Genomic DNA, 14419 nt, shown 5'->3' with positions numbered 1-14419 from the left:
TGATGTTAAATCCATGGTGCTGAAATAGCAGTTATTTCCCAAGGATGCAAGGGCGTCAGCTTGGTGTGGCAGTGGATATGCGTCTTTCTCCGTTCTTTGGTTAAGCCACCTGAAGTCCGTGCATATCCGCAATTCTCCAGAGGGCTTCCAGACCAGGACTAAAGGTGAGGCTCACTCGCTGTTGGACTTCCGGATGATACCGCGCGCCTCCATTTCATCCAGGGTCTGTCTCAACTTGTGGTAGTGAGCCGGCGGAACCCTTCTATAAGGCAATCGGAACGGTTTTTCGTCTTTCAGGCGTATCCTGTGGACAATATTCTTGACTTCTCCACAATCTAACTTATCACGTGAGAATATGCTCTCATACTGCACAATGAGGTCTGACAATCGCCTTTTCCAGAAGTCATTCACTTCACATGAGTCAATATCAATCTGTGTCAGTCCCAGCTCTCGCAACTCAGCTGCACAGTCTGTTAGCAACATCTTATTTTCTTCATCAGGTTTGTGAACATGAACAACATTTTGAACCACCTCCCTTGACTCACAATTAATGTGCTTTATAAGCTCTAACTCTTCAAGAGCAAGACACGGGTGCACCTGAGCAATCTTTGCATTCCGACGTAGCACCACTGGTCGATCCAACATATTTATCACCTTTACAGGATGTGGTAAAGGTTCTTGTGTAATGGGAAGGAAGAGGACAGGGATCGGCTTTGGGCTGCTGACAGTCTTTATTCTCACCAGAGAAAATATCAAACACATAAACAAAAAGACGGTGCAACGCACACTCAATAATTCCACATCCAAGGACGGGCTTCACTCCATGAAACGAGCACGGCTCACTCAGTCTGACTGTCAGCAGTCCCTCTCTCTCTCCCACGCTCCTGCTTCTCCTGGCGTTTTATCCTGTCTCCACGCCAATTACTGGAACAAGAAACAGGTGTTCGTGATTTACATTCAACCCGTTCAATCACCGCACATCCCCAGACGCTCCCTCCTGTTGCAGACCCCGCTAAACCACGCCCCCCTCGCCACACAGGAATCCACTTATCAGCCCACAATGGACACACACTACGAGCAATCATGATGTTCCGTGGTGAAGATTTGGAAGTTGAGGACTCTACCATCACAGTACTTCCGACAGACAATGGAACTTCTTCTTTCAACCTTCCCCAGACTATATGCTCATGTTGCGGCTCCAGTGTCACACACTGTCTTAATAACACAGTGCCAACTCTTTCGGGCATCCTATCTCCGTGCCAACGGTCGACATTAGAGAGTAGACTGAGGAGAGGGTCATTACTGTTTCCTTTAACAGCTGTGAGATTTTCTCCCAGTACCACTTTGTATTCTTGACCTGCTGAGTCACATGTCTTAAAACATTAGAGCCTACTATCATGTCATCCTCTTGACCTGGAACAACTAAAAAGTTCACAGTCATCTTGCATCCAAGCAAATCCACATTCAGCTCATATGCACATTTTGGCTTTGTCTGCTTGCCTCCACATCCAGTCAGCACTTTCCTTGTGGGTTTACTTAAATTATCACAAATAAGATTGTGATCCTGAAGTATGCGCTCAGCTGACTCACTCAGGGTACAGGTTACAGATCCACTGTCTACAAGGGCTAAGAGTTCTACTTTTCCTTCTACTAACACAGTAGCACGGAAAAGATCATCTTCATCATTCACTTTTGCATAGATCGGATCTTGATGGATGTGTGAGCAACTATTCTCAAGGGTACTTGCCTCACTCTCATTGCTTGTCTTTAAAGTCAGACTGTCATCAGTTTTTTTTTCCAGGACATTAACAAAATTCTCTGGGGATTGGCTGGTACCCACACTATTCCCCTCACAGTGTGGGCTTTCTAGTTTAAAGGCCGCTTGGGTTCAGAAGACATTCTGGTTGTTTCCCGTTTGATTGGTTTTCTTTTGGGGCATTCGAAACCTCTGTGTCCAGTCTCATAGCAGGTGAAACATAGCCCTTCTTTGAAGCAGTGTGTCTTTGTTGTGTGATCAAGGGCCTTGCAAACTCTACAGGAACCTGAATATGCACTCAGCTCTCCAGACGAAGCTTTGACTTGCTCTGCTTTTGGCTCTTGTCCCTTCTGTGAGATGAGAATTTGTTCCAGGAGAGACACCGCTCTACCAAGAAGAGCTGGATCAAGACCACTGGACTGACTACTGCCAGAAGCTTGCTGCTGTGTCATACACCAGGCACCAGAGGGTCTTTCTTCAACTTGTAATGTTCTCTCCGCATTGGTTGACTGTTTATCTCTATGATGGCTGTCTATTAGCGCTTGAACTTCCCTAGCAGTCCAACTCTCCAGTGGTTTACTCCGCAGGGCCGCATACAATGCAGTGATTACTAGGTTGAGATTCGACCAGTCAGGTGGCTGAGCTGAGGACTGTTGGGCATTTTCTCTCTGGGTATTTTGCCCTACTGATGACAAGCTGGCAGCAATCTGGTTACCTATTTCACTGCCTAACTGCTTCATTAGGTCTGCCATAGTTTGCCATTGGTTCGGTTGGTCACCTCCTAAAGAACCTTATCTTTCACTATGAAAGGCTGGTGAGTCACATCTTACACCTGACTGACTTGTGTTCTTGGTCTGTGGGGGGTGTACTGGGGTAGCAATCATGTCATGCTCTAGCATACTATTCATTAATGCCCCCCGCCCCAACCCAGTCGAAACCCTTGGTAACCTTGGAACAACATTCAGAGGGGTAACATTCACATGGTCAACATCTGCATCTTGCAACTGCTCATGTGATCTGGTGTGTGTATTACTGTAATGGTCCATGCTTAAGTGTCACTGCTTATCTGCTCCCCAAAGTTCTCTTTAAAAGTGATGTCAGCGGAGGTTTCTTCCGGCGATCTGCGATGGCTGATCTCTTGAAATCCGGGTCACGGCACCAAATTTGTAGCGGATCTCGCCCAGCACCACAAATGAACCACCGACACCAAACTCTTTGGGGGACCTCGTCTGCAGTTTATTAAAGACAGGACAGGAATTAAGCATCAACACACTCTCAGTTCTGTGGTCTCTGTCTCGCTCAAATCCGAAGCTGTTCTCTAACATTTACTAATAAAACATTTTTCTTTTTACAATGTCTCTTTTCGTTCATTTCCTTTCACAAAATGCATCACAAATTACATACTACACATCTTAGACACATTAAATCAGGTAAATAGATATAATGAATGCATATAACAAAATGTTCAATGTGTATATATATATATATATATTATTTGATTCTTTGAAAATACATTACAGTATGTTTCAATCTAACATCACAATGACATATGATCGTATAGTGGTAATATTTTTTGTTGCAATATGACATACCTGCAGTTTATTAAAGACAGGACAGGAATTAAGCATCAACACACTCTCAGTTCTGTGGTCTCTGTGAGGAGTGTGAGAAGATAGAAAAGTGAACCCCTGCCCCCATTAACACTATAACTGCATCTGCTATCAAATATTTCAAGTACACACGTGACTACAAATACACAATTTTAGACCGATAGAGACAATATACTCTAAGTTAACTGCACGATATCTTATGAGCGTAATCCACCCTTTTTAATTATACTTAAGAACCATATTACTATAGAAACCCGCTGTTCAAAATGGCGTGCGGGCGGCAACTTGAACCAGCACATTAAGAGCTCATTAACACGAAACCCAGAATATGCACAAAAATAACAGTATTCAAACACACTAAGTGACTCAATTCAGCATTAAAACATGTCATTCACCGATATTGATCAAAATATTGACTTGTATATTGATATAAAATATATAAAATATTGATCTCTTTTATTTAAACCCTTTACTTCAGAGCTCATTTACAACATACCTGTCTCGCTCAAATCCGAAGCTGTTCTAAGCTTTGGGCGAGACACGATTGGACAACTCAGCAAATGGAAATGACGTCACTCAAACATATAACTCAATATATTATTTTAAAATGAAAAATTTGAAAAATCGAGAAATGAGACATTTTTCCTATAGTCTATATAGGATATGAACGGAAATATGTGCGCAGAAACACAAAAATAATATAGAAATAGATTTAATTTATTTCTGGCAGGGAGGACAAAGTTTGCTGGAATGATCGCAAAACTCAAAACACTACATCAACTAGACCCAAATAAAAAAATAAGTAAAATAACATTACCATCAGATGTATCACACAAATAGACAAATTAAACAACTATATATCATTTGATAACCCTAAACAACACAATCCTTCAGTCTCAATCTCTCCATTCTGTGCTGCAGCAGTAGGATGATGTAATCAGTTTCAGTCTTTCTGTGGACTTTCCCTTGCGTTGCTAAGCACTGAGGTGCTCGTCGATCCTTCGATCCTTCCTTGGTTCTGGCTCTTGATCAGTTGAAGCAAACATTGGGCTTTTAAGCCACCAGTTGAGTTTAATCATTCTCTTCGTTGACCCTCCTGATGGACACTTCCTTTCCAGAGGTCACAATCAGGCGTCACACAGGAAAAAGAACTTGTTCGATGAATATACCACATATAATCTCCTGATTACATCTACTTGTACTGAACCTAGACATGGAGAAGATATAACGGACACAAAGAAAAAACGGACAACAAAACAAAACAACATTGTCGTTTTTCACATGATTAACAATACATTAGCACTCAGATTAGTAGGATGAATTTCAGCAATCAACAGCACGGCTTTGACCTGTGAATGAAGACCCTGAAATGTTTTTGTTAGAGACAACATATATTTACACATCACCCCGTCCAGTCCTCCTTGGGGTATCAAAACCTGTAGAAATTCATTTGGTGTGAGGGTTATCCAGGGCTGTTCAGAGCTTAAACACATGATATTCCCTCATCTGGCAATATCATACATGATTTAATTTAATTGTTATAATATTTCCTTTGTTGATTAAATGAGTAAATAATTTCTTATTTTTACCCAGTAATATAAATTCCTCTACCTGGATAACACTCATCCCACCTTCAACATGTTAACAATCACAAGACATTACATTATACATTCAGAACAGAATCAGTTCATTCAGTGGAACTCATCATGACATGCTGAAAAGAAAAGTTAAAGTCAGATGTGGGGTAAACAGGACAAGATTGCTTGTTCTGCTTTCCCAAGAAATTTTCCTCCCCTGCGCAGGTGTGGCATTGTTTCATTCTGCCACAATAACCCAGGTCAGGATTATCAGCCAAATTCATCCATGACCATCATTTCATTAGGCATAATTCATATAATGTGCCCATTTTAGAAAATTTGAATACAGCTGTTTATGGCATTTTTCTTTGCCATGGTGCACCATCACTCACACACACACACACACACACACACACACACACACACTTTCACACTTTTATGTCTCTGGCCAGAGTATTTTTTTATTTTTTTTTGTTCTTATGCACTGCATATGCAAACAGTGAACTGAATGGGGAATATATATATTGTTAAGGGTGGAATACCCCCGAGTCCAATCGAATAAAACTCTTTCGACGATGTTGGAAATGATGAAACATAGGCACTGTGGCATTCCCCGTGCAACAGTGTCTAGGTTTTTTTTTTTTAAATGATTTAGTCAGACGACGTTTGTCGCAATAGAATTGATTTTAACACAGCAAAAACAAACACCAGTTTTGAAGAAATATTATTTTAAGCCTAGGCATGCCACAGTTAAAAGAACAAGTTTCTTAAATATATTTTATCATTCATCTATGTAATAAAAAAAAGTATCCTTTCTACAGTTGCTCATGAGCTGTTCTAATATGTTCTAATAATAAAAAAACTGGAGATCTCATAATTTTGGATCCATGATTAACCATAATCATAATCTCTGATGACAGCATTTGCGATGAAATATATATTAATTTTAAAAGGTTTGAATTTTTTTTTTAATAAAGAATAAATATCTATTAGCCAAGATGGAGTGACTAATATCAGATCTCTACCATCCTTATTCTATTTAAGAGAACTCTGTAACACACATGTCTGTCCTGAGAGTCGAGTCTAAACTCTCTTCATTGCACAACATTTTCTAACTAAGTCCAAACCCAGTTTAACTGAACATCAGTCAAGCCAACACTTAACTTCCATTTCATAAAGGGTTGGACTGGTGCTTATTGACAGAAAAGTACAGGAGGTTAACAAAATCAAGAGCTGCTATGAGACTATTATCAATTTGTAAGTTGTGATGACAAATCTAATTTTGAAGCATTCTCTGCAGTGATCACAGTAAAGGCAGTACCTGCATCCACACACGAGGAAGAGAGGGAAGTCCCCCACTCGTAGGGTCAGTTAGTCAGTTGAGCCTGTTTGGCAGTTTCAGTGTCCTTCTTCATCCAGTACGTTGGGTCTCTCAGTCTGTCATGAGGACCAAGTGGAGCATGAGGTTGACTCTGAATGCAGCCGTCTTTCTCTCTCTGCATCATGGCAGGATGTTTCCGTTGTTGTTTCTGCATGAACTCAGTCTTTTCGTCGTTGTTACAACAGAGACACGGAGACTGAAGTAGAAGCAATCCAGTTAAGTATTTATTCACAAGTAGATGAGCACAGAGTGATAACAAGCAGATATAGCGTGATGAGAGATGAATGGGATATAATACTGTCCTTTTAAACTTGCAGATGCTGGATGAGAGATGCAATGGAGGGAGACGATGGAGACACTCACACACACAGGTAGGTTTGCACACGGGGAGACCAGGAGACGAAGGAGATGAAGGAGATCGCTGGAGCAGGTAGGTAAGTCGTTTGGGAGTCCTTAAGGTAAGCACACATATGTCGTAGTGCGAACGAGACCGGACAGTGAGTGTGTGTGAGTGTGGTGGCTTTATGGTGCTGGTGATTGCAGAGTTAATGACGTGCAGGTGGCGGTGATTAGAAGGCTGGTGATTGAGTGCGTGGGTACTGCAGTGAGGTGGAACCTGACGTGTCTGTGACAGTCGTCAGCCTTCAGAAGTTTCAGTTTCCCCTTTCAGGGGTTGGGCTGAAGGCTCATCAACCAGGTGCCTGTGTTTCTCTGCAGCCTGGATCTTTGAGTCTCTTTTCCCCCACTGGCATGCACTAATGGCAAATAGCCATTAGTTGAATTTTTTTTTTTAAAGCCTATTTACAATCCATTCACTCTTGTTTGTGTTGGGACAGCTTCTTCTGGAAATTGAACACTCAGAGAATGGCATAAATCAAATTGACCCCACACAAATTGTCATCACAACTGTAAATGAGCAATCTGCTCTGCTTTTACTTATTTTAAGAGTCTCATCCAATTGACAACAGCAGTTCTAGATTTTATTTTAATAAAGCAAGTTCTTCTTTGCAGGAAATAGAGCAAGCAATTTCTTCTTTGCAAAATGCAGAAAAGAGCAAACTAAACTATATTTTTAATTATCTGAACATATAAATAATACTCACAAAATCAAAATCAAACAAAACAAAAAGAAACTTTTCTTTCTTTACCTAAATCAATTTAATTTCAACTTAGTCACTCAATCTCATTCTCATTCAACACAATGCAAAAGTTATTTCCATTAACACTTACTAAAAATCTCTACAATAAATAAAATTTCAAGCTGTCCACCAGGGATTATGAATACATATTTCAGACATCTTCAGATCACTGATAACAGAATATATTAAACCTATATTTTGCTTCATTCAGTTAATATTGTATTATTTATTAATTTCTCTTTTTGACTAGCTTTACATTTCATATATATATAGTATTTTTCCTTAAACTTTAACCTATCTGAGACAATGCATAAAATAATAAAACAAAACTAATCAGCAGAATTATCGAGGTACAATTGTACATATCGTATCACTAAAATTTTGAACACAATACTTTGAAGATAGCAGCACACACACTCGATCTAACACAGCTGGGACAGAACAGAGCAGAACAGGAACTTGTTCAAAACTAACTTCACCTCATCAAAGTGACTTGGAGGAAATAGTGAGTGGCAAATAGCCATTAGTTGAATTTTTTTTTTTAAAGCCTATTTACAATCCAATCCAATCTCCTTTATAAGACGGACATCCACATACAAGAATAATTACTGATGTGCTGCTCTGCTTTGACACCCACTCTGACAAGATCGAGTTATGTAGGACATTTTAAAAGTTATTTAGTATTTTAGGTTTTAGTGCCTTGCAAGGACGTCAATACACAAAAGAATAAGTCATGACCGAATATAACTTCATCTATCAGATAAAACACTCAAAATACTTGTGGTTGACAATTTTTTCCCTTTTCCTCTTAATACAATAAATTCTACAAATTTGCAAAATTTATTTCAAATTTCTCTTGGTTTTAGATTTTACTATATTATTTGCCATTGGATCTCAACTTAATAATTCAGCAAGGCCAGTCTACTGCCCTCAAAATTGCAAAGCCCTTTTTAGAAGTGTCCCTGCCAAAAATTACGAGTTGACAAAATAGACTTTCAATAACTACACACAGTCCACCCGAACAAGGGGAAACAAAAATAGTTTATTGATATCAAACACGCCATACTCGTGACAGAGCGCCCTTTCTTAAAATTCTCTGACCGATTTAAACAGAATTATTAAATTGATAATTCAATATGAACACCAGTTATTTAATATTCAAACAGTCGGCAGATTACGGACTCGTGGTTATTAGTTTCTTTTGTCTGCAGCCGAAAGAAACACCACATCCTTATTAAACAGTCAGACACTGAAAACAGAAGACCAGAAATAAACAGAGGAATTTTGCTCACCTCTATTTAAACCTTGCACTGCATCTTCCAAAGAACCCGAACTGGGCCGAACAGATCCGGGTCACGGCACCAAAACTGATGCAGAAACTTGTGAAAATGAGATCCAGGCAGTAGATAAAGTTGATGGAAAATTATTTATTCATTACAATTAAATTTAGCCTCACACGCAAACTTTAATCGATAATGAAAATACTTAATAAAACCAAAAGGTAAAATAACAACTATAAAGAAGCAGTCAATAGTTAATAATAAAATTTAGAGTATTATAAAATTTAGAGTATTGTATCTAATAGATGAAGATCAAAAAGAGCAATAATTAAGACATTTGCAGATAAGAGAGAGAAGCAGAAGACAAGGAGAGCAAAGGAGGGAAAAAGCTGAATTATCAATGACCCGGTCAGCTTTATACCATGAGCATATAAGGAAATTTACATCCCACTCAAATTGATGTTTTTGTTCTAAAAGAAAAGGTTAATTTCACCCATTACGTCATCTACTGGTCCAGTGTCAAAAATAGTTGTTTTATCCCCTATAGGGAATTTTGCAAAGGTCAGCAGACATATTTTGATCAGATTCAAATGAGCAATAATTCTGAAAAACATCACTTCTGCAGTACTTGGCAGGCGTCCAATGTCTAACCACAAATGTGTCAGCGTGACCTGTCACAGTGGAACACTTTGAAGAACAATTGAACATAACATACTCTTAAATATAAAATAACCATAAGGGTATAATAACAAGTAAATCCTTTGAAAATATGATAAGAATTAATATATAAAGTAGGAGTACATGAATACATGAAAGCAAAAGTAAAACTGATAAATCATAAGCCATAAATGATTAAAATAAATATTAATAAAAATGCATGAATATGAATATTGACCATTTCGGATCCATCACATTCTTACAGTTTGGGGCCCATAAACAGCAGCTTCTGCTTTTAAAGTGGGAACTGCTTCAACTTTCAGTAATAGCCTTTATGCAAAGCCAGCATTGAACTGATTAACAGAGATTCTGGAAGCTGTCATCCATAAAATGTGTAGCACAGACAGCTAAATTAGCATTATAATTGTCAGGAACAGAATTAAACATAAATTTTAAACATTGTTCCCAAAGTCCAGTGTCCCTAGGAAGGCCAAACACAGAAGACTTGTATGCATGCGACATGGCCTCACCCACTTTGTTGCGTGTTCCCGGGGGCAGTGTTTATGTTAATTGCAGGGTTTATGATGTCACCAACCTAGGAAGAAGCTTGTTATATTACAAACCGTTTTTGTAGGCATTAAACTGCCATAACAATATCTCCGTTTGCACTGAACTATCAGCGCTGTAACTTTGCAGATACTGTTTATGCTCAAGCAGAAACATTACACGCTAACTAAAGTTAAAAAAGTGAAATTGCAATGAACCACCCCTCTCTGCTCAAGGCATCTACAATAACATTCTTCGTGCCTGGCATATACTTCAGATCAGAGTCATATGCAGCGAGCTTCTAGCCTGGATGCCAGCCGAACTTAGCCCCGCCCACAACATTTTGAGGTCGGGGAGTTCGGTCTGGACTCGATCCGTAGAGTAGTAATTATGCCCGAACAGAAAATGTTCAGACCAATCACATTGTCAGGGCGATGATTGACAGATTATCACCAGAAACGTAATCAGCCACGTAATCAAAGAGCACTTGCGGAGTTTGATTGACAAGCGATCTAACCAATCAGAACGCCGCAGCCGCTATTTTGTCCGACAAAGCAGTCAGGAGTTAGAAGATTAACATCGGTGGAGTTAAACTTGAAAAATTGTGCATATTGACATCTTTCCGCGTTTGAAACAACATTCATTCTCATGTTCATTCATGTTTATTTGATGCTATAAATGGACTAGTAGGAAGAGATGATCGGTTTATGAGCCTCTTGAGCTGAGGCACTACAGCAATCTGTCACGATCATGGTCACGACACATTAAAGAGCCACAAAACGGTTTTTATTGTTTGAATTTTTTTAATAACTACACAGTTTGAAAGATGGGACTTTGTTTAATATCATAAGTAACCTGCTCTGTCTCGTCTGTTGATGTGTTGTCAGTTTCCTCTTTGCTCCGCGATGTATTTTCCACTCTGTGTGGCGTGACAGCGCCACGGCTTGTCGGACAAAGCAACAGTAACTAAGGGGGGCGAGTCTTTGCGAAAGGTCAATTAGTTTACAACAATGATGGCTGTTGAAGAACTGAGATGTGTAGATTCCGCCATCGCGTCCGTTATAGAAGATATCGACAGCGCATTAATTTTAAAAGAGGAACAGAGGACCGTGATCAAGGCATTTGTCGATGGGAAAGATGTCTTTGCCGTCCTTCCTACGGGATTCGGCAAAAGTTTGATTTATCAGCTGGCCCCGATGGTCGCTAAGAAGAGTTCTGTTGACAACTATGCGTCACTCAACATACGTCACTTACTCTGTAGCTCTGATTGGTTGTAGGTCTATCCAATTGAGGTCTTTCCTGGATCGGTTGAAATACGCCCCCATAATCAAAGCCCAATGGAGCAGTATCAGACTCATATTCTGACTAGAATTGAGTATGACCATGTCAGGCTAGCGAGCTTCACCACCCATTGCTGTTCATGCGCATCCAGTCTGGGTTTGGTCAGAATATAGGTCAAGGGGTTATTATCAGACCATACTATGAAATGACTCCCTTTACCCCGTGGCTAAACTTGTCACAAATGGCCCTCTTTAAAGCCATAAATTCGAGTCTGTGTGCTGGGTAGTTCATCTGAGACTTTCAGAGCGTTTTGTTTGCAAAAGCAACAGGGCATGCAATTTTCTCATCAGGGGGCACCTGAAATAACACAGCTCCTATGCCATCAAATGAAGCGTCAACAGAGAGAATAAAGGGATGACTGAAGTCTGGGTGAGCCAGGGTCACACTGTCTAAAAGTTCTTGCTTTAAAATTTTGAAAGCGGTTTGGCACTCACCAGGTGAAAGCTTCAAAACACTGAGTGGCTTCCTGGAAAGATCTGATCTTCTTTTCTGAAGGGGTTATTCCATCTGCTTCTAGGAGATTGACAGTCTGGATATCACTTATCACCTTAACTTTTTTCTAGGTCAGTTCGTACATCATGCTCAGTGACAACATGTACTAACTTAACAGATCTCCAGAGAAACATGCACTTCTTAGGCGCTAGCTTTAAGTTGTGTTTAAACAGGCGTGAGAAAACCAGCTCTAGTCTGTCAAGAGCTACCTGCTCACTTGGAGCAAAAACCATCAGATCGTCCAAGTAGCAGAGAAGGCTAGTGAAATTTTCATCACAAAAGATGGACATCATCCTCATAAAGGTTGCTGGACTGTTGGTCAAACCCTGAGGTAGACGATTATACTCGTGGAGGCTGAAAGGAGAGGAAAAAGCAGTGTACTTATGCTCTGCAAACAAGGGTTGTGGAAACTCAGTTTTAAAAGTTAGACTGGTATTTCATTTAACAATTTTATTTAACTTTCAAGAAACAGATGTACTTACTGAGGAAGGTTGATTTATCTCAAAACAGAGATAAATCAACCTTCAGATTTTCAAAATGTTGAGAACTTTAAAAAATGCTTTGTAACTGCTTGTTTTATTTTTTAAATTAACACTTTTTAACAGTGTATAAGCATCTAAATTACTAGCTTACATGTGTTTTTGCTTTTATACAGCATCAAAAGGAGTAAGGCTGACCAGACTGATTCCAGTCATCAGAAACAGTGCTCATGATGAACCAGAAACTCCTGATGACAATCTCTCATCCAGAAGGATCGTTCTTCTGGGTGTAACTGGTGTTGGGAAAAGTGCAACTGGAAACACAATACTGAGAGAGAAAGAGTTCAGATCTGAGATGACAACGAATGCAGTAACCTGTGAATGTTTAGAGAAACATGCCACTGTTTCAGGCAGATCTGTGTCAGTAGTTGATACTCCTCCATTCTTTGACACACATATGAAGCCAGAGGAGATAATGACAGAGATAGCAAGATGTGTGTATTTATCCAGTCCTGGACCTCATGCTTTTCTCATTGTTCTCAGAGCAGATGACAGATTCACTGAGCATGAGATGCAGATTTCTCAGAAGATTGAGATGTTGTTTGGTCCGGAGGTGTTAAAATACTCCATCATTCTCTTCACTCATGGAGAACAGTTAGGAAGATCAATAGAGAGAATCATTATGATGTATCCTGCATTAAGTCATCTAGTTGATCAGTGTGGAGGCAGATATCATGTCTTCAACAATAAAGATTACAATAACAGAGAGCAGGTGAATGATATACTGCAGAAGATTGACACAATGATAGAACAGAATGGAGGAGGCACTATAGTAATCAGATCTTCAAAGATGCTTTGAGATTCAGACGAGAGGAAGAAGAGCAGAGACTGAGAGGAAGAGGAGAGAAAACAACGAGAAAACAGGAGACAAAGAGAAGAGGAGATTGAGAGAGTGAGAAAGAGTTTGGAGGAGAGAATCAGAGCAGAAATGGAAGCTCAGAGAAGGTTTGAACTAGCAAGACTTAAGGAAGAGATAGAGAAAAAAAGCAATGAGTGAATTAAACAAAAACAAGAATTAAAGACTTTCAGAGAGTGAATTAGAGCAAAGTTAAGAGCTTGAGATTGAACTAGAAAGTCTTAAAGAGAGAGACAGAGTGAAAGAAAACAACAATGGACCTAAGAATTGAGAGAGTGAGAAAGGAGAAAATCAGAGCAGAGAAAAATCACAGTGTATTTAAAAGGTTTTTTTGGTTTGGTGTTTCCGCTTTTAAAAGGTTTTTTACCAAGCATTGGATGTGGTTTGGTGTTTCTGCTTTTAAAAGGTTTTTTACCAAGCATGATGTGGTTTGGTGTTTCTGCTTTTTCTGTTTTTTTTACGATTGGACCTCTCAAAATGATTCTGAGATGCTTCAAAATACTTCTACTGGAACTGCTCTATTTGTTTGTTTAAAAGGTTTTGCTTTTGTAACTGTTGTTTCTGGAGCAATTGGTGGATTTGTTTTTGGAGCTATTGCTGAAGCTCTTGAAGCTGCTTTTGAGGATTCATAGGTGGTGGAGAAAGGAAAAAAATAAGACAACATGAGCTTGAGAGTGAAATAAGTAAGATTAGAGAAAGACGTTCAACAAAGAAAAACGAAAAAGAAGGTTGAGAGATTGTAGAAACTCATAACGTAATAAAGCATAATGTAACAATTGTAATAATAATAAAATATATAATAATTGTAATAATGAATGTAATATTACACTATTAATGTAATAAAATATTCATAATGTAATTTTCACAGAATACCTCGTAATGTAATGTTTGATGTAATAGGTTATTGTATGAGAAATGTATTACATTATGAACACACTGTAGCAACTTATAATGTAGGCTCACTATATATATACTGTATGTTAAATTACTATTATTATTAAGTTAAAAGAAATGTAGGCTTATTTACCTAATTACTAATTTTGTGATTATGACAGGCATCAAGTCGCTTTGACCTAGAAACACATTTGTATGCATTAAATTACAAAAAAGTTTCTGTTTTACGAATTTTGTTATTATTATGCATCTAATAATTGTTAAGAAATAATTTAAATGGCTGTCATAAAAAAATCTTTATAAACTGCAAATATGTAAAATGCATTATGCATTTTAACTTTAAGCATTTTT

The 14419-nt window shown here is 38.8% G+C and overlaps 1 protein-coding gene across 1 annotated transcript; it reads left to right on the top strand.

The window, feature by feature from the left end:
* The first annotated feature begins 6732 nt into the window (after positions 1-6732).
* On the top strand, positions 6733-13117 carry LOC125260978 (GTPase IMAP family member 9-like). The gene is made up of 2 exons (XM_048179521.1): positions 6733-6754; positions 12435-13117. The coding sequence occupies exons 1-2, from the start codon at positions 6733-6735 to the stop codon at positions 13115-13117; spliced, it is 705 nt and encodes a 234-aa protein (XP_048035478.1).
* The last annotated feature ends 1302 nt before the right edge of the window (positions 13118-14419 follow it).

This window comes from Megalobrama amblycephala, unplaced genomic scaffold, assembly GCF_018812025.1.
Source record: "Megalobrama amblycephala isolate DHTTF-2021 unplaced genomic scaffold, ASM1881202v1 scaffold216, whole genome shotgun sequence".
Taxonomy (NCBI): domain Eukaryota; kingdom Metazoa; phylum Chordata; class Actinopteri; order Cypriniformes; family Xenocyprididae; genus Megalobrama; species Megalobrama amblycephala.
The sequence above is the reverse complement of the archived record's forward strand: the minus strand, read 5'-3'. Positions and strand labels throughout refer to the sequence as shown.

What these genes read in the sequence shown, in the direction of transcription:
- LOC125260978 (XM_048179521.1), top strand. Translation starts at nt 6,733, where the DNA reads ATGAAGGAGATCGCTGGAGCAG. An exon ending in GAAGGAGATCGCTGGAGCAG is followed by an intron (nt 6,755 to 12,434) that starts GTAGGTAAGTCG and finishes GCTTTTATACAG; the next exon opens with CATCAAAAGGAGTAAGGCTG.